This window comes from Manis javanica, chromosome 7, assembly GCF_040802235.1.
Source record: "Manis javanica isolate MJ-LG chromosome 7, MJ_LKY, whole genome shotgun sequence".
Lineage (NCBI taxonomy): Eukaryota > Metazoa > Chordata > Mammalia > Pholidota > Manidae > Manis > Manis javanica.
The window spans coordinates 100076651-100099432 of record NC_133162.1 but is presented as its reverse complement, the minus strand read 5'-3'; the positions used below and the strand labels follow the sequence as shown (position 1 = coordinate 100099432).

Genomic DNA, 22782 nt, shown 5'->3' with positions numbered 1-22782 from the left:
CAAACTTTATATATTCATTATGTATTAAGTATATACATTCAACTAACAAAAAAGGACAGGGTGAGTATTCAAAAAGTTGACGTTTGGTGAATCTAGGTGACAATTGTACGAGTATTGATGTACTGTTCATTCAGCCTTCCTGTAGGTTTGAATATTTTCTCAATAAAAAGAATACAAATGAAATATAACTTCATACTTATAAATTTGATGAAAAATTAAATATTTCGTTGAAATTAACTACTGGTGAGGATGATGTGGAGCAATGAAACTCATATTTCTAGAAGACTATTCACTGTATAACTGAAAAATAATTTGTCACTGTCTAGTTAAGTAGAAGACATGTCTATCCCCTGCCCAAGCAATCCCACTTCTTGGTGTTTGTTTCAAGAAAACCTGCCAAGTGCATCAGGAGACATTTAAAAAAAAACTTTTCATAGGCAACTTGTTTTTAAGATAAAAAATATGGAAACACTCAAATGTCAAAAAAATATGTCAATTATGCTGTATCCATACAATAAAATACCATAAAGCAGTTTAAAATAAACCATGACTGTGTCAACATGGATTAATCTCAGAAAGTATGGAGTGAACATAGCAAATCTTGTAATAATGAAATATGCTGTAAAGATTAAAACTACAGTTGACCCTTGAACAACAAGGTTTTAGGTCCACAGATCTTTTTCAATAAATATATTGGAAAATTTCTGGAGATCTGAGACAATTTGAATTTGTTTTCTTTTCTCTAGCTTACTTTGCTGAAAGAATACAGTACATAACACATATAACAAGCAGAATATGTGCTAATCGAGTGTCTTAGTTGTCAGTCAACAATATGCTTTCAGTAATGTTTTGGGGAAGTCAAAAGTTATACACAAATTTCCAACTACGTGGGGTATTGCATTCCCAAAGCCCTGCATTGTTCAAGGGTCAACCAACACTTAGTATTTATTTGGTATAGTTTCTCCTGAAATGTTTTATTTAAAGTTGGCCAAACTGTAGAGCTGTCAATCATTTAGATGAGAGTTATCACAGGCCTATGTCTGTACCAAATGCCTGGATGACATCCTAACTCAAGGTGATGCAAGGCAGTCCACACCTGGAGCTCTTTTCGGAATGGTTTCCCTGTGGATAGGAAAAAAGGCAGTGTCCTTGCATCTATGTTTATGTGAATGTGTGTGCATTCTTGAGCTGGAAAAAGAGAAACTGAATGTTAGCTGAGAATTAAAAATTGAAAGTGACAAAAGCAGTTAGTACTTTGAGTTGGCCACAGAGATGCCGTTTAAATAAAAAGAAAAATCAATGTTTTCCATTTCTTTGCAGAGTAAAAGTGAGCAAATCACCGTGCGGCATCTGACATCAGGAAACTGGGAAGTAATAAAGCTCTTGGCATATGATGAAACTACTCAAACAATGTGAGCATTTGTGATTCTCTAGTAAGTTGGAAGTCAGGGTTGTCAACTGCAATCTGTTCTGCCATTTTTAAGTTTTGCTTACCATCTTCCTAGTCCAGCCTGGCCTTGTAAAGAACAACTTTTTATTTGAGACTCTCCCTGTGCTTCACCCAGAGAGACACTTACCCAAACACATGCACACACGCAAACATGCACAACCCAGAGAGATGGAGAGAAATCATGGAAAAACGTCATAGTGTTTTAAGAAAAAAAAAATTGTTTCCCAAATGGCTTGAAGTCCTGTGGCTGAATAACAGAACACCTTTTGCCTGTTCTTCGAGAGTTTGAAAATTCAAGTGAAACCCCAGGGTGCCAAAGATTAGTCTGTGCCTGATATTTGTTTGTTTTCTTTCCTATGCAGTTACTTTCTGAGCACTGAATCTTCTCCCAGAGGGAGACAGCTGTACAGGTAAACAATGTGCAAGGATTGCCTTACTTTCTCAAGGGGCCTTCTACACAATTAGTGATGGGATGCAAAAATCTGAAGTTTCATTCTTGACATGGCCTGGAGAGAGCCACCTAGGTGTGAGAGACCCTCACCCTTAGTCCAGTCCCTCAGCTCCGGACCCGGGAGAGACTCAAGGGTTGGGAGCAGAATGGAAACCATCTTGCTGCTGCTTTATTCTTTTCTCACCTGCTTTTATAGTCTCAAAATTACTCTTTTTGAGTTTTGCTTCTCTCAACTACCCACATCACTTATTTATATATTTTCCCAGTGACATTTTCTTCTGTTAAGCCTCATTTTGAATTTTTGCTGCATTAATATTGCACACTTGTAATTTATTCCTGAACAAAATAAAAGTTGTGAACACTTACTTAGCAGGTGTGAATTGCATGAACATTTATCTCTCCCCATCCCCCACCCTCCACAGTGTGTACAATCCATTCATATTGTTATTTAAGCCAAGAATGCTTTGGCTTTCTAAAATAAAGTAATAGATGGGGAATATTTTCATCTGCCCAATTTTTCCACATGGAAACATGTTCATAAAAGGGACTTAAGGCCGTATCTACTTAGTATTAAAATGTCTCTTCACTCAGAAAGTTTTCACCAGGACCTCAGAAGAATGACTTTTATTTTTGTCTGGCAAGCTACTTATTAATTCTAGACTCTATCTACATACACTTTCTAATTTCCATTTCACAGATTCATTTGTAACATGTCATAACTGCCATGACATATTCTCTGTGGAAATTCATCATGTTTGAAGAAGTGTTACCACTTATTCTTACCAAGTAGCCTAGACTTTCCAATGAGAATAAAAAGGCATATTTAAAATACCCAAACTCCCCCTAATTCACCCACACACTCTTATTTATGCATACATTGCTTTCATCTGAAGCAAGCCTCTCTTTTTTTACCATCTCTCTTCATATGTCATTTTCATATTCTCTGTTTTTTCTCTTGGAGTCTGTAACTCATGTTCTTAATTCTGGTGACTTCCAAAGGAAGAACAGGTGTTTATTTGAACAGATTGATTCTGAGTTTGGGTTAACCGTCTTGACTGAAGTACTGGTTACATTTTTATTTTTGATGACCAATTTATCTTTTTTGAAACTTATACTATGATTGATATCAGCAGTCATGAACAGTCCTTCAGGGACATGGAAATACTTGATCAGTATTTTATTTCTCTCATTTTATAAAACTCTTAGTGAAAAATGACACTGTCTGATTAGAAAATTGGCCAAGTTCAGCAAATGAAACTGCTCCAATCTCTCTTCCCTCTATTAGCCTAAAATGTGATTTGAATCACAATGACTTCCCAGATTTGTGTGCTTGTCTTTTTTCTCAAGTAACTGAAGCAGAACAGTCAATATATCTATGACCTGTACTCGTGTAGCAGGCCGTGTTATAAAGAAAATGTAGTGCCAATAAATTTTCCCTTAAATAGCTCATCAAATGCCAATTGACTTGACTGTAAGATAATGGTAGCATTTAACCCAGAAAACTCATCAATGTCTTGTCCAGGCCGTAAAATAATCACTGGTTGACTTAATTTATGGAATTAGATACCCCTGCAGAATCTGAAGTGCTACCATATTCGGATTTGCATTTCTTTATTTCAGTAATTTCACAATCTAAATAATAAGAAGATAACATAAATTTCTAGGAAACTTGTATATGAAAAGTTATGGGAAGGAGTAGAGGAAGAAAAAGTTTTAAATTCTAGATATGTCACTAAATAGCTGTGTGCAACTGGCATGTATTCTTAATCTTCCTGTAGTGATGGTTGCACAACATGTGTGAGTACCATTAATGACACTGAAGTTTGTACTTAAAAAAAATATTGTTAAAATGGCAAATGTTATGAAATATATGTTTATCACAACTTTAAAAGAAAGAAAATGTGTGTGTAAGTTGTTATAAGGATGAAACTGGCTAATGTGTTTAACTGACTATTTTATATTCATTGCTTTGACTATTAAAGTTTGGATTATCATGAGCTCAAAACATTTCCAAAGTGAAAATGTGATTTTATGAATTACACTTGACATTTATCCTCAATTGCTTCTGATGCTTCCTATGCCCCCATCGACACCTCTGTTCCCACCCATGCCTGCAGCTTATTGCACATCAAAATCAGTATGACTATGATTCGTTTAAAGATATATAGCCAAAATTATGTTTCAGTCCAAAGTGAAATTGGGAATACTTTGTCCAGTCAAGTTTTTTCAAATGTTTTATCAATAGTGCCTTCATCTATGAACATACATAATTTATAATTAATCTCTCTTTATAAAATAAATGATTCTATGTATATATAAAACTTTGAGTGACTATCTCAGCTTCTCTGATCTTAAGCACCATTATTTATAAAATAAAGAGATGGTTGCTTTTCTCTTTACTTATTTCCCTGATGTCTCAAAGTATGTACCATCATCATTATATATAATCATGCATACATAACTTTTCTTTACCAGAAATTTCAGTGAAAGCATTTAGTTGGAAAAAATGGGCACTGACACCAAATTCTAATATTTAGAATATTGAGTTTAGGAAATCATGAGCTTGATTTTTTCTCTGACTTGTGAAAACATCTTTTAGTTCTTTCAACTAATATTTATTGATGATGACTTTATGTTAGTCTCTGTGGGTAATTCCTTTCAAGAGTTTACAAGGAAATATATATAAAGAAAGTGCAGATAAGAGCAAATTATATTGAGTCCTCTCGAAGTCAGTTTCTTTATAAGCATACGGTTATGCATACATATTATATACATACAGGTATAATAAGGTAATTTTATTACAAAGAATAAAATTGTGTGTCTTAACATTAGTAATCGAAATTGACTTTGCATCTGTATTGTAACTCATAATTTTCAAGAATATCAGTGTGAGTAATTCTGTAACAGCTCCTCTGTTTTTGTTACTATTTAACTGTAAATACAACAGCTTTAAGTACCTGGAATGATAGCATTTATGAACTTTTTCTTTCTCTCCCCAGTGCTTCAACTGAAGGATTATTGAATCGTCAATGTATTTCATGTAATTTTATGAAAGAACGATGTACATATTTTGGTGCCAGTTTTAGTCCCATGAATCAACATTTCTTATTACTCTGTAAAGGTAATAGATTATTACTGATAAACAATTTCTTGTTCATTTTATTTGACAATATCTCTTACAATCATTACCAACTATGACTATCTAGTTATACAACCTGATATTCTTCATTTGTAAGTTTTTGTTAAAAAGTTACAAATTATGGCTTTACTGGGACACAAATTGTCTTTATATACTTTATTTACGATAGGAATTATGAGTAAATCAACATGTACACATGATCACTAAGGGCTATTTGATCATGGACTTTTTAAAACAGTAAATAAACATATTTACATCAACAAGGTCATGCTACAGTAGTAAAATGATTTATCTAGTCTTCAGGAAAAACAGTAGTCTTATTAAAATAATGGCTTGGTTGTTAAGAGATTTGGTATCTAGTGAAACTTAATTCCCTGGTTCTAGTCCCTTTCAGTGCTGAGGAATTACACTCACCCCAATTACTTCTATCTGATAACAGTATGCTATCATCTTACATAGAAATATGATGTCTGTAGGTTACATTGCTGGGAATCACTGTCCCTTTAGTAGGGCACTATATTTCCCACAGAGGAAATGGGAGGCATGTGTCCTTTTATAATGCAATGGAATTGAGTGCTACTACTCTAGCTGGTACCTTAAGCTGTCCTGCTTTAAGACACCATGAAGAATAGACCAACACTTGCCCTTTTCAATTGTTTTTTTCTATTGATATCTGAAATGAAATAATCAAAAAAGAAAAGGCCTTGTCTAATGACACCAAAGAAAAATCATTAGAGCTCAAGACAGAGTTCCTTAGAGAAGTGATGTTTCAAGGTAGTATCTTATGGTTACACCTGAATTAACTAATATATTTGAAGTAATTGGTGATTCCAGTTAGCATATTCTTAAATTAATATACAATTAGCCCTAATTTTTTATTTATCTTGAAGACGAAATGTATCTAGTATGCATGCATTATTACTTTCTTGGCTGAATGGTAAGTAGAATTTCATCCTTGATGAATGGATGAGGGGCTACATGGTCATGAATCAGCTTTCTGAACAACAGTGACTGTTCTATAAAAGGCTACAGAAAGAGAGGGTAAGGTGCATAACACTGCCTAAAATCATAGAAGTATAGGTCACTCTCGAGAGGATGGAACTTAGAAATAATCTGTGCAAACAGTTTATTTCTCTATACGTTTTTACTTTTCTGAATAAATTATCCATTAAGAGGAGTGAAATCTAGTTATCTGGTTTTTGTTTCATAATGTTTTAACTGTGAAATATTTCCACTTGAAAAAATCACCGTCATGTATCCTTTCCAGTAATTACTCAGTTGTCTTTAAAGTATTTATCCATATGTTTTTAAAATGCAGGTCCAGGCATCCCAGTGGTCAGTCTTCATAGCACAAACAACCCAGCAAGTAAGTACAGCAATACAGAATAGCCATGGCTAGCATTGGTCTTGGTATTATATTATTTATTCTGAGTGTCCTGCTCTATAAAACCTTCTTCAGAGGAGTCCCCAGCATGGGGAAAGCTTTTAAGACACCGTCAACTTGACCTGTGTATCTAAGAGAAACAGTTAAGCAAGAGATTTGAGACAAATTTCAACTGAAGTTGTATATATGCCTGAAACAGGATGTCTACTGTATCTAAACTGAATGAAGAGTGATTCATGAGGCTCATTTAGGTACATTTCAGCCTGCTGACCCCTCAGTGCTCTGGTTCATTCTTTTCTGGGTCTCATGTATATTATTGTCTCAGAGTAACACATCTTGCTTACTGTAGGGAAAATTATGAAAAACATACCATTTTTATATATTTTCTATCTTATTTGCTTCAGATATCCAGGACTTTCTTGTTCTGTATAGTCATTTATTTTTTTATGTGTTCATTCAACCAACATCATCTATTGAATGGGCATTTATTTTATCAAGCAATATGGCAAAGGCGGTGTGTACATGGCTCTTCAGGCACCCGCAGTGTTTTTAAGAACTTATAGTAGAGTGCATGAACAAATAAATGGCCAAGCTAATCTTACACATGAATAGCCAGATTGTTTCCTGCTTTCATTTCTTTTTCCATCCTACCACCTTTTGCTTTTTTCAGTTTTAATCAATCAATACTCCTATGCTCTAATGATTTACCATACTAATAAGTCCTCAGAATAGTTAATAATACTGTTTTTTTGAGATAGTTAATTTTATATTATCCTCATTTACAGATTAGGAAATGGAGTCACAGGGAGGTTAAATAGCTTGGCTAGAGTCATACTAATAGGTGGCAGAGCCAGGAATCAAATAAGAGTGTAACTCCAGAACAGAGTTTATAATCACACCATATGAAGGCTCCTTATTCTGCTGGGTTTTTGTTCCTCACATCACCTGGATTTAAGCAAGAGTTTTAGATGCCTTGATTTAGAGGAGTTGCAAGCATAAAAGTATAATATTGAATGAGAAATGTCACTTTAGCAAACAAAGAAAGACCTTTTGTACTCTTCAAATACCACCATATGGAAAATTCCTGCCTGTTTTAGAAAAATACAAAATTTCTAAATTTGTAATGCAGTTTTGTGTGGTTGGAAATAGGTTAGCACATCTTTTAGTTTCTGTCAGTATATATCTTAAAGAGTGTATAGTAAGTGAATTAAATTTGTTCAGGATTAACACTAGCAGCAATAATAATAAAGACTGTATATGATAAAATAGACAGAAGGTTGAATGCCATAGAAAGAAAAATCAGTGTATAAAATGAGTCTCACATACCTTTTGTGGGATCTGAGATGATATCTCATAGGACCAGTTCCCTTATAGGCAAATCAGCAAATGAATTTTATGTGAGGCTGAGATATATTCACAACAGAGCATGCACTTGATAAATATTTGCACTTGGCAAATATTTGTGTTACATTTTGCCAAATTGATGGTTTTTTAAAAATTCCCAATCTGATTTTAATGAAATTTATTGCATTGTTACAAGGCAATATTGTTTTCTAATAATGTGCCTTGCAAATCATGAAACATTTTTGTTTAAGGGAAATATTTCTCATTTTCCCATTTTAAACCAATTCTGATCATCACAGGGCCAAGAAAAACAAAAAGGAGCCATGAACAGTAGTCAGATGCTTTATTTTCTTTCCAAAAGACAATTATTGCTTGAGATAAAATTTACAGTCAATTGGAAGTCAATCTTTGTGTTATTGAATCTTTGGGTTAATCTTTGTTATACTAATGAATCAGTCATAACTAATTTTGGGGCCATGTGAAGTAGAATAGGGCATGAAAAGAAAATTGAAAAAAATGAAGATATTTAACAAACATGGAAAATCTTTAAACCCACTAGTTATCAGAGAAATTCAAAGTAAAACACTGCCTTGTAATTGTTTCTAATAAATTAATAATATAAAAAAATTACTGTTAGTGAGGAAATAATGACACTCATAACTTGCTTGTAGAAATATGAATTATAGCAAATATTTTAGAAAAATAATTCAATCATAAGCCTTAAATCTTTAATAGCTATTTACCTAGTGTTTTTATTTTAATGGTATATACTAAGAAAATAATTCTAAATAGAGAAAATTATAAAGGTTCGTTAATGATAGTGAGAAAGACATAATACAAATAACAAAAATGGAATTTTCAAGTAAACTTTAATGGAATACTAATTAGTGCCCTGATTGTGTCCCCCTTGTCATCACAGAGTTACCCTTAATTCTGTTTTCCTTTACCATGGTCTCTGCCCAAGAAGTACTTTGTATAGGTGACTTATTTTCTGTTGCTATTTGTTTGTCAATGGATTCAGCTAAAGTGAATCCTGGAAGTGACTGAAGAGAGAAAAGTCACTTTGGAGTACCTGGTCCTCCAGCTCTATCTGTGTGGACCCCGCTTACCTCCTGTCTCCTCCTCTCACTTTGCTATGACTCTTGGCTGAAATTGACTGTGAATTTCTCACAACCATCTCCAAGTAATTGCTCTCTACCTTTGACCTGCAGGTCTAGCCACTGAGTTACACTTTTTTGCCTGCATCTCCGAAGTTACTCTACCATTCCTTATCATCTCCCTGCTCATTGTCCATAAATTTGTATGTAATATGTCCTTTATTAAAATTTCATCCAATTATTCTAATAAAGTTTCCAATATTGCCATCAGTTTCCCACTAGGATTAAAAATAAAAATATGTTTACAAAAGTTAATTCTTCAAAAATATTCAAGCAATATTTATAAGTAATTAATCTATCCAAATATTTATGCCTCTTAAAACTATTTGAAAATGCATATAAAAAATCAAGACAGTTCTCAATAAATATGAATCTACTGCTGTTTTGTTCATTCTGTTTTGCTTTGTTTTTATATTCCAAAAATAAGTGAAATTATATGGTATTTGTCTTTCTCACCTGGCTTGTTTCACTTGGCCTAATACCCTAGCTCCATCCATCTTGTTGCAAATGGCAAGTTACCATGGGGGATGAGTTTGGAGTGGGTAGGTGAAGAGGGTAAGGGGGATGAAGGGGCACAAAAATTCTCAATCATACTATAAATTGGTCACAGAAATAGTAATACAGCATGGAAAATACAGTCAGGGATTCTGTAACATCTTCCTATGTTGACAGATAGTACCTGCACTAGTCGGGGAGAGGATTTAATAATATGGGTAACTGTTGAACCACTTTGTTGTGTATTTGAAACCAATATAAGATTGTAGATCAATGATATTTCAATAAAATATAAATTTTAGAAAAAGTAAACTTAAAAAAATTCAAGACTACTTGAAAATGTTAAAACTCTTGTATTTGCCTGGCAGCCTGCCAGGTAATATTTTTTATCTTTCTTCTTGAGTATTTCCCAGTGCTCTACAATTAGCATATATTACTTTTACAAAGAAAAAGAAACCCTTCATTAAAATGCTCAGTGACTTCAGCAAGGTATAACTATGTAAAATTTTACTTAGTTAATATTTCAAAAGTCCTTTCTCTCATATTATTATCTCCTTTCCTCTTTTTATATGTTCATCTTTTTCCTTCTTAGTTTTGAGTATATGATTTTTTTTTACTTTAATTCTTTTCCTTTCCTTTCTTCTTCATTTTATCCATTCCATGACTTTCTTCTCTTTATACTTCTACTTTCCTATCTCTTCCTTTTCTTCCTTCCCAATTTTCTATTGTCATTTTCAGCTCTTTTCCTCCACAATAACATTTAAAAATCATGTCTCAAAACTTTCTTCTCTTCACAATGTGTCAAAAAAATTGGTGCATTAAACATATTTTCTGAATTTACCATGAAAAAATGATGTCTTCTCTAAATATTGTAAGAATGGCTTTGGCGTTTTCTATTATTTGTTTTTCTTAAATAGACTTTATTTCCCTGTGACCGTGGATTGATTTTTTTTGCCACAAATGGCTTTTGTTTTAGAAGTAACGTTTTTCAGTACTCATGTAATTAGTTTACATGTAATTAGGCTTGAATTTTTCCAATTTATATTTGATGATAAAAAGAAACCATGAGAGATTAATATATTACTCTTGCACTGGTGACTCTAGCTGTATCTATTCATTTAGCCAATTAATCATCTTAATGCAGTGAACTATTGTTCATTTATGAAAATCTTCTGTAATTAGAGATATAAAGGTAAAAATTTTACAGGCTTTATTCTTCAAAATATTTTCCCTTTTGTAATTAGCAAATATCGAATGATTTTTGGCTTTGTCCAGTACAAAATGAATGCTTTTATACACAATTAAGTTCAGTAAGTACATTTTTATGACATTTCTTAAATTATAAATGCTGAAAGCTTGAGGAAAGTATAAAGAATTTAAGCATTCACATTATAAATTTTATATTTGAGTATTTGGGATAGCTTCCTTGAAAATATACTATTATTTAATCTGAAATGTCTTATATTTTGAGGATAAAAGAAATCTCTGAGAATATCTAAGAATATCTAATTTCCCACATATGTATTATAGAAGATGACATTTATTTACAGAAGAGGTAGTTTGGTGCACCTGAAATCACATATAGAATTTACATTCCAGTGAAGGAAACAGAAAATTAAGTGGTTATAATGGGATGCGATAATTTGTTCAACATAGCTGAAGCAAAACGTTTAAGAAAAAAAGTAGAGATATAGGCTCCAGGGACTGGCTGGAGTGAGATCAAAGAAGTCTTATGTTTCATTCTAAGGAGTTTAGATTTAACAATAAATTATCAGTAATAACCCATTTATTAAAAAAATATTCTTATTCTGGTCATGGAGTAGATATGCATGGCCTTTTGCCAAAAAGAAAGAGGGAGAAAGAAATAAAATAGAGGAGAAGGAAAAAAAAAGAAAACTGGATAACATTTATGAAATAACAATTTCCAAGCATGGAATAACAGTCAGGATAGGTATCTGGTCCATGAAAGAAAGAAAACAAGTGAGATTAATGTTGTATTGCCCTCACTTTCTGGCTGAAATCATTTTATCTATTCTACTTCGCTGAGGAACAATTCAAGAAGAGTAAAATAGTATCTCAGAGTCAGAATGGAGGCATCAATTAGAGTTCAGAAAGGTTGAACCCTTTGGAATGTTGGAATTATGGAGAGATATGGAGGAGAAACCCCTGATAAATCTGCATAGGGCTACAAGGGATCATCCTGAGTTGCTGAAAATACCTAGCTAAGTATGCCTAGGAAGACACTCTGTAAGCCTGGGAAAGGCCAGTTCACACAGAGCAGGGATGGGGTGAAGTTCCAACCAGGCAGAATACTGGAGTGTTTGGCAGAGATCCCACAAGAGCCATGCCTTAGAAGTACAGTTGAACTAGCCAAAAGGCAAAGCCATGGACACCCACCCTAAATAAGAATTTCTAAAATCCTTGAAATGATTAAGCTGACCTGCAATTTGCTTAAACACCTGCTAGAACAAAGTCCAGCAATTTTTAAAAGAACAGAACAAAACCCAGTACTCAAAAATGTGAATATGACAGTGGTCAAAATCTAATAGAAGATCATTGGCTATATGAAGTAATTAGAAAATGTGACTCAACTAGGAAAAAAAACAGTGAATAGAGACAGACACAGAAATGACATTGGTAATGGAACCCACTGACAAATACAATGTATCAACCATTATAACTGTGCTAAAAAATCAAGAAAAAATGAATATAATGAGAAAATAAATAGTATTTATTTTAAAAAGGAACTTTATGAACTTAAAATATCTGAAATAAAAATTTCACTGGAAAACACTAAAAGCAAATTAAACACTGCAGAAGAAAAGATCAGTGAAACTGATCATTATCAACAGGAACTCAGAGACTCAGAGAGAAAAAGAATGAAAGAAAAGAGCAGAGCCTAAGTTAACTTAGGCCAATGTCTGTATCTATAATATTTTAACTGGAGTCAGAAAGGGGCAGCAAGGAAAAATATTTGGTGAAATAATAGCCAAATCCAAATCTGATGCAAAATACAAAACTGCTCAGCAAACTTCAAGCAGTTTAAATACTATAGAAAGACAATGATAAAGAAAACACACACACTCTCACACACATTTCATTCACACATTACATGCATATTAACAAAGCCAAGAATTTGGCTATAATAGCAAAGCCAAGCACATTTCTTATCAGTAGAAAAAAAAGACATTAGAGCAAAATCTTTAAAATGTGGATGCAAAACAAAACCCTTAACCTAGAATAACAAAGTTAAAAAATACCTTTCAAAAGTGAAGCCAAAATAATCAAGAAAAAAAGAAGCTGAGAATGTTTTGCCATCAGACTTTAAATTCTCAATAACACATAGATGAAAGAAGAATTTAGAAAAATAATTAGGAAATATTTTGAGCCAAATGATAATGAAAACACACTGATTCAAATTTGGAGATACCCAACTTTGATTAAAAAGAAGTTTATGTCTCTCAGTTCTTACCTTATAAAAAAAAGGAAAACTTTAAAAGAATCATCTAGACTTTTACTTTAAGAAAGTAGAAAAAGGAGAGCAAATAACACAAATTAAGTTAAAGGAAATGAAATAATAAGGATCAAAGTGGAAATAAAGATTCAGAAATTGGATTAGCAGCAGAGAAAAATATATAAAAACCAAGATATTTTTCTTTTAAAAGATGAATAAAATTAATAGAATTCTAGACAAATTCATGAAAAAGATGTATACTCTTATCACCATTTTCATTAATTTAAGAGATCATGTTAATAACAGATCCCAGAGCCTTTAGAAAAATAATAATGGATATTATAATTTTATGGGAGTAAACTTGACATTGTAGGTGAAATGAGTAAATTCCTTAAAAGACATAAATTCATAATTTTCTACACATTCAAGCAAGATTGTCTAACATCATGGCCAGAGCCACACAATAATCTTTTGCAATTAGAGATATAAAATGTCAGGATATAAAAATAACTGAGAAATTGTGTTGAATGAATCCTTAGCATGTTTTAATGTATTGTATATTAACATACTGGCATATCATAATTATAATTAAAATTTTAGTAATGAAATTTCTAAAAGAAAACCACCCAAACAGGAAGAAATACAGTATATACATTTCCCAGTATCTAATAAAAATTTAATTTGCATTTGGCATTCTTCCCATAAAGAAAACTCCAGTTCAATTAGCTTCTGGTACATTCTGTGCAATATTTAATATTTTAATAATAAGCTTATATAAACTCTCAGAAAAGGCCAGCATTAGCTAGATTCCAAATCCAACACAGACATTACAGGGATAGAAAAATAATTTTTTTCATAACTAGATGCACAATTCCTTAACTAAATACTAGTCAGTTAAATCTAGCAATTATAAAAGCAAAATATATTATGACTCTGTGGGGTTTACCCAAGGAATCCATGAATACCATACATTCAAGAATCTATCAATGTAATTACTATATTATACTGTCAACTCCAAAGAATTTAGACAAAAGCATTTGGTAAATTTGAAAAACAATGAACTAGTAATAATAACAGCAAGAATAGAAAGGAAATTCCTTCACTTGATGAATGGTATCTATAAAAATACTACAACTGACATCATATTTAGTGTTGAAAGACTGAGTGCTTGTCCTCCAAGATTGGGAAAAACAGAATTTCTGCTCTCACACCATCTGTGCAACACTGTGTTATACTTAACTGGTGAAATGAGGAAAGAAAAATAAATATGAGTAGAAAATCTATGTTCATTTGTGGAAGACATGTAACAAAACAGAACAAATAATCAAACAAACAAAAAATATGGAACCTATATTCACTCATAAAACTACTAGAAATGATGAGTGAACTTATCATGGTTACAGATGTGGGGCAATTTTCAAATATTAACTATTTTATAAACCACAGTGCAATGCAAAATTAAAGAGTAGTTCAAAATACTATCTAAAATAACATCAGAAATCATACAATATCCAATAATAAGTCTAAGTCCTCTAAGATGTAAGCAAACATTGCTGGGAGAAATTAAAATTCAAATACATGCACACACATACATATTTGAGGATTAGAAGGTTCACTATGTTTTGTATATAAAAGCTCCCCAAATTCTAGCAAGTTTCTGGTCCTCCATGCTTTGTTAATTTTTTATCCTTTTTATTTTTATTTTCATTGTTTATATTGTCTGTGGCTATAATGTCAAATTCATTAAACTGATCTTCTGCAGTATCTAATATGCTATTAATCACACCAAGTATATTTTCATTTTAGACCTTACAGTTTTCATGTATCTGAAATTTTGCAGTTTTTAGTTTTAGAATTTTAACTTTTCTTAAAATTTCTTTCATATTTCTCCAAAATACCCTCATGCTTTTCTTTTTTTACCTTAATAGATACATGGAATATAACTATAATCTCTGTTCTAACATGACTGTCTATCCATTATATTATCTGGGTTACTTCTGGGTTATTTGATTAAATTTTGTACTCGGGTGATCTTTTTCTGATTTTTTTGCATGCCTGCTAACGGTGTATTGGAACATAGGTACTGTAAATTTCATCCCATTGTATGCTAGATAATTTTGTATTAAATATTCTTAGGCAGAGTGGTAACATGATCACGTTAACACTTTGAAAATATAAATGCTTATTTTGAGTTGAGGGGCAACTAGAGTAAGGAAGCTCAGAAAGCTGTTGTAATAATCCAGGGGAGAAATTATGAGAATTTAATCAGTGCCTAGCTGAGTGCCTGCCAAATAGGAACAGCTGGAGAATTATTTGTTGTGTTGCACTTATTCTTGATCAACACATAGCAGTTAATTATTTACACTACCCTTCTTGATTTAAAGATTATTTTATATTGGAAAACAATTCTGTGCTGAAGGAAGCAATCCTGAAGAAGAAGACAGTAAAGTCAGAAATCAAAATGCTTCATATTGATGACTACGGTAAAATTTTGCTCGTGCTATGTCACTTAAGAAAAATTTTATCTTCATCTTATAGTTTTACATGTAAATGACTCCCCATCTTTAATATTTTGCTCTTTCTTTAAAGAACTTCCTTTACAGTTGTCCTTTCCAAAAGATTTTACGGACCGAAACCAGTATGCCCTTCTGTTAATAATGTAAGTATTTTATTTTACTTTGAAATAAAATAACCTAAATATTTTACAATTTTTGTTATGCTTCACATGATAGCATTCTGATTAAGAGACAACAGAAGTCCTATGTGTGTAATTAATCAGGGCAGCTGTGAGTTGTGAGTCCCTCAAGGACACCACCATTAAATTAGATAGAGAAATGTGTAACTTTTTTGTACCTCTTGCATCCCCATTGACCTCACTGTTACTACTAGGAATAGTGACACATATAACTTGGTTAATGAATGTCTGCTTGCCAATTACTCAAGCCCTATGTACTCTCTCTATTTTTTTTTTAATCATACTGATCTGTAATTTTCTTTCTTTGGGATATATTTGTCATATCAAAGTTATGCTAGATTCATAAAAGCAATTTTTTTTTTATTGTGGTAAGAACACTTTACATGAAACCACTTTAAAATTTTTAAGTACACAGTCCAGTATTGTTAACTATAAGCACAGTCCGTGCAGCAGAGCTCTAGAACTTACTCATCTTGCATGGCTGAAACTTTATACCCATTGAACAGCAAATGCCCATCTCCACCTCCCTGTGGCCCCTGGCAACCTCCATTCTGCTCTCTGCTTCTGTGAACATGTCTGTTTTAGATGCCTTATATAAGTGGAACCATGCAGGTATCCTTCTGTGACTGATTTATTTCACTTAGACAATGCCCTTAGGGTATATCCACCTTGTCTCATGTCAGCCTTATGCTCTTTCTTAATTGTTTATGCAACATTGAGGAAACATTTCCATTACTGACACAATTGTCGCTATTAAATCACTCCTATCAATTTTCCCACCAGCAGGAAGCAGCTCTCATGAGCTACACATTGTGACTGCATAGTATTGCACACAGAAGCCCCTACTATCTATTGGCTAACTAACTTGATATTGATAGCATTCTATTCCAGAGTTAAGAGTTATTTTCCTTATTTGGTACCCAGCCAGCATATTTGGTATAATAGTACTTAAAAATATCTGGAATTATATCAGAACTTTGGTAGAAACAGTAGAAATTAAAATAGCTTTATTTGCTGTGGTTACTGAATGTAGAAGATGAGCATTCAGTCTGTGGAATCAAACTGCCTGGCTTCCGATTCCAGTTTTGTTATTTACTATCTGTGTGTCCTTGAGCAAGTTATTTAATTTCTTGAAAGGCTTAGTTTATCCAAATATAAAAACAGAATTACAAAACAACCTATGTTTTAAAACTCCTTCTTAGATTATATGAAATTCAACAAAAGACCTGCCTGACAGATATGATTCTTATAATTATCATAAGTATAACTGGTTATTTTTTATATCAAGTGCATTGATTTTCTCTATTTTAGTAAATAGAATCAATGTGCTACTTCATTATAACAAGCTAAATAATACAGAAAATATAATACTTAATATTTTCCCCCACTCCAGTGTTTATTCCTAACTCGAATGCCTAGACCTCTCTTGGTTTCTCCAGTCCAGACGGCTTTCTCTGTCCCTAACCAGAGAAGGCACTGGAGTTCTTGGTGTCTTCCTGAGGAAGTTTGTCTTTGCTCTTGTATCTTAACTCTTTCTTTTGTCTCTTCTCTTTCAACTGCATGTTTTCAATTCCTTTTTGAACTGCATGTGTGATTGATGGGAAATATTTAACACATTTAAATGGTACAAAAAAGAAAAAAATTCTCAACCTCATCTTCGGTCTCCATCATGCCTCTTTTTGGAAAAAGGAATTGTTCGTATTCGCTGGAAAATCAGGCTTCTCAGGGAAAGGAGCCCTCCTAGGCATCCTTCCTTAAAGCAGGACTCACGCAGGAAGGTGGATATGCAGATAATTATTCTCACTGGCATATACCCTGGCTCGAAAATAGTGTCACACCTCGGGGGAGAAAGTAGACAAGAGTTGAAGATTCTCTCTGTAGCCTTGAGTCTGAGAAGCCCACCGGCTCATCCTGGCATCAAACTTGTGCTGTAGTCAGGTGATTTCTAGCCCTTCAGAGGAATGTAAGGGCTAGCACAAGAACAGCTTCTCTTGTGAGAAAGCAGTAATCAGGGCTTTTGTAGGGGCAGGAAAGTTCTGGCTTTGGAGGCTGAAGGGCCTGAGCTCAGCTTTCCGTTCAAAGATTTACCAAGACTGTTTAATTTTTCTAAGCTTCTGCTTCCTTATAAATAAATTGGAGATTGGGATAATTTATATAAACATGTCACCTTAGTGTAGAGCATAAACATTTGCACTTAGTGTTTAATAAACTGTAACCATAAACAGTTATTATTAGTAGGAATAGTATTTTTAATATTTAAAATTATCAATATAGATACGTAACATGTAATTTAGTACCCATAAATTATTAGATATTTGTTACTAAAGCAGATAAAATAATGTATTCAGGTCCATAGATTTTACTTTGCTATTGTTTTGGTTGATGAAGGAAAGAATAAAACTACTAATTCATTAGTTTTTATTAGTTTGTAATATACTGATCATACTAATATTAATTTACTATATCCAAACTCCTTGGGATCTAGAGGTAAACTCTCAGAAATTTTGTAGAATATGACTTATAGAACCAAACTGAGGATTTTTCCTTTGTCAATTTTATGTTTATAAAAGGATCTATTGTTCTAAGTTGCATGATCATTCCTAAAATACTTCTGCTTGTAAACAAACATGGATTAGATGGCTTAAATATAAAGTATTTTTAAGTGTTTCTTTAGATTGCTTATAATTTAAAAGCTTATTTTTTTCTTAAGAATAAATCCTATTTTCAATGACGAGTGGACTTCCCACTTTAAAAAAGAAAACAATAGGTTTTTTTTCCCTAAATGGGCACTTAGACTGTAAAAAATAATAAATAAAATGACTATTATATAAATGAGGCTAAGAGATGATTTAGTGATTTTGGTGTCACTACTTTATTGCTATTCTGTGCAGTGTATCTAGTACCCGGCAGAATGTAAGTCATTTCATCCCCTACATAGAGGGGTTTGCACTCCAGGAAGTTCTATGATGAATGTGTGAGGTGAAGACAGGCTACAGCAAATACCCAAGTAGCTGGAAGGAAGACTGACATTGAGGAAAGTAGCCTCTGGCAATTTGGAATTCCCATTCCGCCAAATCTTCTGTATGGAACCTCAGAGGAAATGGTCTTCTGAGGACCACTTTTTGGCACTATTTTCTGAAACCCAAACCTAATTTCATGATATTGAAAGTACAGGTGAATTAATGGTGACAGAATATTTTACTGTAATGGAAAATCCATGAAACATTGCCACTACAAGATGTATCTCAGTTGCCTTGATTTACAGTGGTCTCTATAGGGTCATGACCCTCTTTTCCTTTCATACTCCTCTTATCCTCTTCCCAGATACCTAATTGCCTTTCTCTTTAGCATTAGAGGGAGTCCTTAAGAACCCAGTAGTCTATATTCATCTTTATCCCTGTACTATCTACATCTCTATCCATTTCAGCACTTAAACTTTGAATTGTTTTTATGTTATTCTTATTTTCTACTACTGTACTTGTAATTTCATATAATGCACATTTACCATGTTGTTTTTCTGTGCAGCATGCTGTGCTAATGGCCATGGGGAGATAAAAAGATTATAAGCACCTTAAAATCTGAAATCTCCTCTTGGATTTGTGAAGTGTATCTCCATAATGCCTCACACACAGAGAGGCACCTTATGAAAAGTTATGGACTAAACTGTAATTCTTTCAGTCTGCTATACTGAAGATTATGTGGGAGCTATCCTACAGTTATAGATGTTTATTTGATAAATAAATAAATATGAATCTTGATTCCTAGACCCTGGGAGGAAGCAATCCAGACAGGTGTGCTGGTTATTAGAGATGAGAGGGTTTTGTTTGTTTGCTGCATCCACGAAGAAAAGCAATATCAAACTGGGGAATTTCTCTTAGTGCCAAGAGATTCCATTTCTTCCCATTCGCTACTCTTTCATGTTCAGTTTATCCATGCTGCACATGAAAAAAGTCTAACTCAGGCAGACAGAGACTATTTAACACATGACATTAATTTCCAGGAAGCACCGTACTCTATTGGGCCCCTGTAACTTCATCCCCTCTCCCTGAATTTATCTTCCTTGAAATCCTAGTGAGTTCATGGTCATCCATCAAGTCTTATCTTCCTGAAACTTTCTTTTACTCTCCTCATCAGTCTATATGGATTCGGTGACAATCACAAATCCATGCCTCCTCCTACAGCTGCAGATTTCTGTCCAAAGGCTTTCCATATATCAAACAATATTGATCATATTATTGCTTTGCCTAATTTTTGTGAGGATGTTTTAATATGTCATTTAGGGAATTTCTGACTCCCACTAGATTTTGGACCAATATTTCTGAGGGAGAATCCACAGTTTAGAAATTAGTATTTAGAGAAACAGTTTACAGAATGGCTTTTGGGATATCTGAGTATCTTAAGAAAATGGAAATGTTAAAATCTTTATTTTATGCATTCCATATATTAAGCAGTGCCTGATTTATTTGCTTATACCTCATAGCAACAAGCTTTTGCAATAAGTCACTCTGCAAATATGTGTTGAGTGAATGACTGCATGATGTCTAGGTGAACATTGTTACTATTACAGTTTTCCTGCTAAACCATTCTAACTGGAAAGAAATAATCATTTTTATCTAGATATTTCCCTCACTCAATCAGTATTATGCATATCAGAGTCCTACAATTTTGGCCACTAGGATGGAAATGAACTGTTTGTTAGCTTTTCTGTATAATTATTCTATTAAATAGCAGGATATAATTAATTGATATATTCATAATGGGTGAAATTATCCAGCTACTCGTTTCCAACAATCATGATAACATCATTATTTTTTTAATACACATACTTCCCTTTCAACAAACAATATTGATGTTTAAAATTTTAAATAGCATCATGCTCAAGGGACCATAGTGTCTTGCCTTGATCTTTGAAACAGTGGTGTGGTCAGAAAGCCCACAAGCTTCTTCAGGTTCTATTCCAGGCAGACATCACATCTGGATGGGTCATTTCTAATCTGCTGCCTGCTCTATACTCACACTTCCTTTGGTGTTAGTTTATTGCTCCATCTTCTCTCTTTTAGTTCTTTCCTATTCTGCTGCTAAGGTGAACCTTGTGAGATCCATTTTTTTAAATGTGGCTCTCCTGGATAAAATTCATTATTTGTTCTCCAATTGGTTAAGAATTGGCATTCCCTTGCACAGCATACAAAGGTTTTTCTTTGTTTCATCTTCATCTCTCCATCTTCATCAGACTCCACCCACCCCCTAAAGAGATTTCAGTGCTCCAGATATTTAAGAAACTGCTTTATTCTAGGATATGCTAGCTTCTCAGTCATCACTTTTATTTATTTTTTATTAAGATATTATTGATATACACTTATGAAGGTTTCACATGAAAAAACAATGTGGTTACTACATTTACCTATATCATCATGTCCGCACCCATATCCCACTGCAGTCACTGTCCATCAGTGTAGTAAAATGCCACAGATCCACTATTTGCCTCCTCTATACTACACTGTTTTCTCTGTGATCCCCACACCATGAATACTAAACATAATACCCTCAATCCCCTTCTCCCTCCCTCCCCACCCTCCCTCCCACACTGTTTCCCTTTGGTAACTGCTAGACCCATCTTGTAGTCTGTGAGGCTGCTGCTGTTTTGTTCCTTCAGTTTTGTTTCGTTGTTATACTCTACAAATGAGGGAAATCATTTGGCATTTGTCTTTCTCCACCTGGCTTATTTCACTGAGCATAATATCCTCCAGCTCCATCCATGTTGTTGCAAATGGTAGGATTTGTTTTTTTCTTATGGCTGAATAATATTCCATTGTGTAAATGTACCACCTCTTCTTTATCCATTCATCTACTGATTGACACTGGTTGCTTCTGTATCTTGGCTACTGTAAATAGTGCTGCAATAAACATAGGGGTGCATATGTCTTTTTGACTCTGAGAAGTTGTATTCTTTGAGCAAATTACAAGTAGTGGGATTCCCGGGTCAAATGGTATTTCTATTTTTAGTGTTTTGAGGGACCTCCATACTGCTTTCCACAATGGTTGAACTTGCCTACATTCCCACCAGCAGTGTAGGAGGGTTCCCCTTTCTCTGCATCCTTACCAGCATTTATTGTTCTTAGTCTTTTCAATGCTGGCCATCCTTACTGGTGTGAGGTGGTATTTCATTGCAGTTTTAATTTCCATTTCCCTGATGATGAGTGATGTGAAGCATCTTTTCATATGTCTGTTGGCTATCTGAATTTCTTCTTTGGACAATTGTCTCTTCATATGCTCCACCCATATTTTAATAGGGTTATTTGCTTTTTGGTTGTCGAGGCGCATGAGTTCTTTATTTATTTTGGATGTTAACCCCTTTTTGGATATGTCATTTACAAATATATTCTCCCATACTGTAGGATGCCTTTTTGTCCTGTTGATGGTGTCCTTTGCTGTACAGAAGCTTTTTAGTTTGATGTAGTTCTATGTGTTCATTGGTGCTTTTCTTTCCCTTGCTTGAGTAGATGCATTCAGGAAGAAGTTGCTCATGTTTATATTCAGGAGAGTCTTGTCTATGTTGTCTTCTAAGAGTTTAATGATTTCATGACTTACATTCAGGTCCTTGATCCATTTCGAGTTTGCTTTTGTGTGTGGGGTCAAACAAAAATTCAGTTTCACTCTCTTGCATGCAGCTGTCCAGTTTTGCCAACACAAGTTGTTGAAGTACCTGTCATTTCCCCATTGTATGTCCGTAGCTCCTTTATTGTATTTTAATTGATCATATATGGTTGGGTTTATATCTAGGTTCTCTAGTCTGTTCCATTGGTCTATGGGATTGTTTTTGTGCCACTACTAAATTGTCTTGATTACTGTGGCTTTGTAGTAGAGCTTGAAGTCGGGGAGCAAAATGCCCCCAGCTTTGTTCTTCCTTCTGAGTATTGCTTTGGCTATTCGGGGTCTTTTGTGGTGCCATATGAATTTTAGAATGATTGCCCTAGTTCATTGAAGAATGCTGTTGGTATTTTGATAGGAATTGCATTGAATCTGTAGATTGCTTTAGGCAGGAAGGCCATTTTACCAATATTAATTCTTCCTATACAGAAGCATGGGATGTGTTAAACAATTATCTTCTTTAATTTCTCTCGTGAGTGTCTTGTAGTTTTGAAAGTATAGGTTTTTCACTTCCTTGGTTAGGTTTATTCCTAGGTGTATTTTATTCTTTTTGATGCAATTGTGA

General features: G+C 33.6%; 1 protein-coding gene across 4 annotated transcripts in view; it reads left to right on the top strand.

The window, feature by feature from the left end:
• Positions 1 to 22782, top strand: part of DPP10 (dipeptidyl peptidase like 10) — a 1476327-nt gene that overhangs the window by 1419344 nt on the left and 34201 nt on the right. For all 4 annotated transcript variants that reach the window (XM_073241336.1, XM_073241338.1, XM_037017060.2 and 1 more), the window contains 6 exons: positions 1321 to 1412; positions 1813 to 1860; positions 4901 to 5022; positions 6359 to 6406; positions 15259 to 15357; positions 15464 to 15533. In XM_073241336.1, coding sequence (XP_073097437.1) covers positions 1321 to 1412; positions 1813 to 1860; positions 4901 to 5022; positions 6359 to 6406; positions 15259 to 15357; positions 15464 to 15533 — 479 coding nt within the window. The remainder of the gene's footprint in view (positions 1 to 1320; positions 1413 to 1812; positions 1861 to 4900; positions 5023 to 6358; positions 6407 to 15258; positions 15358 to 15463; positions 15534 to 22782) is intronic.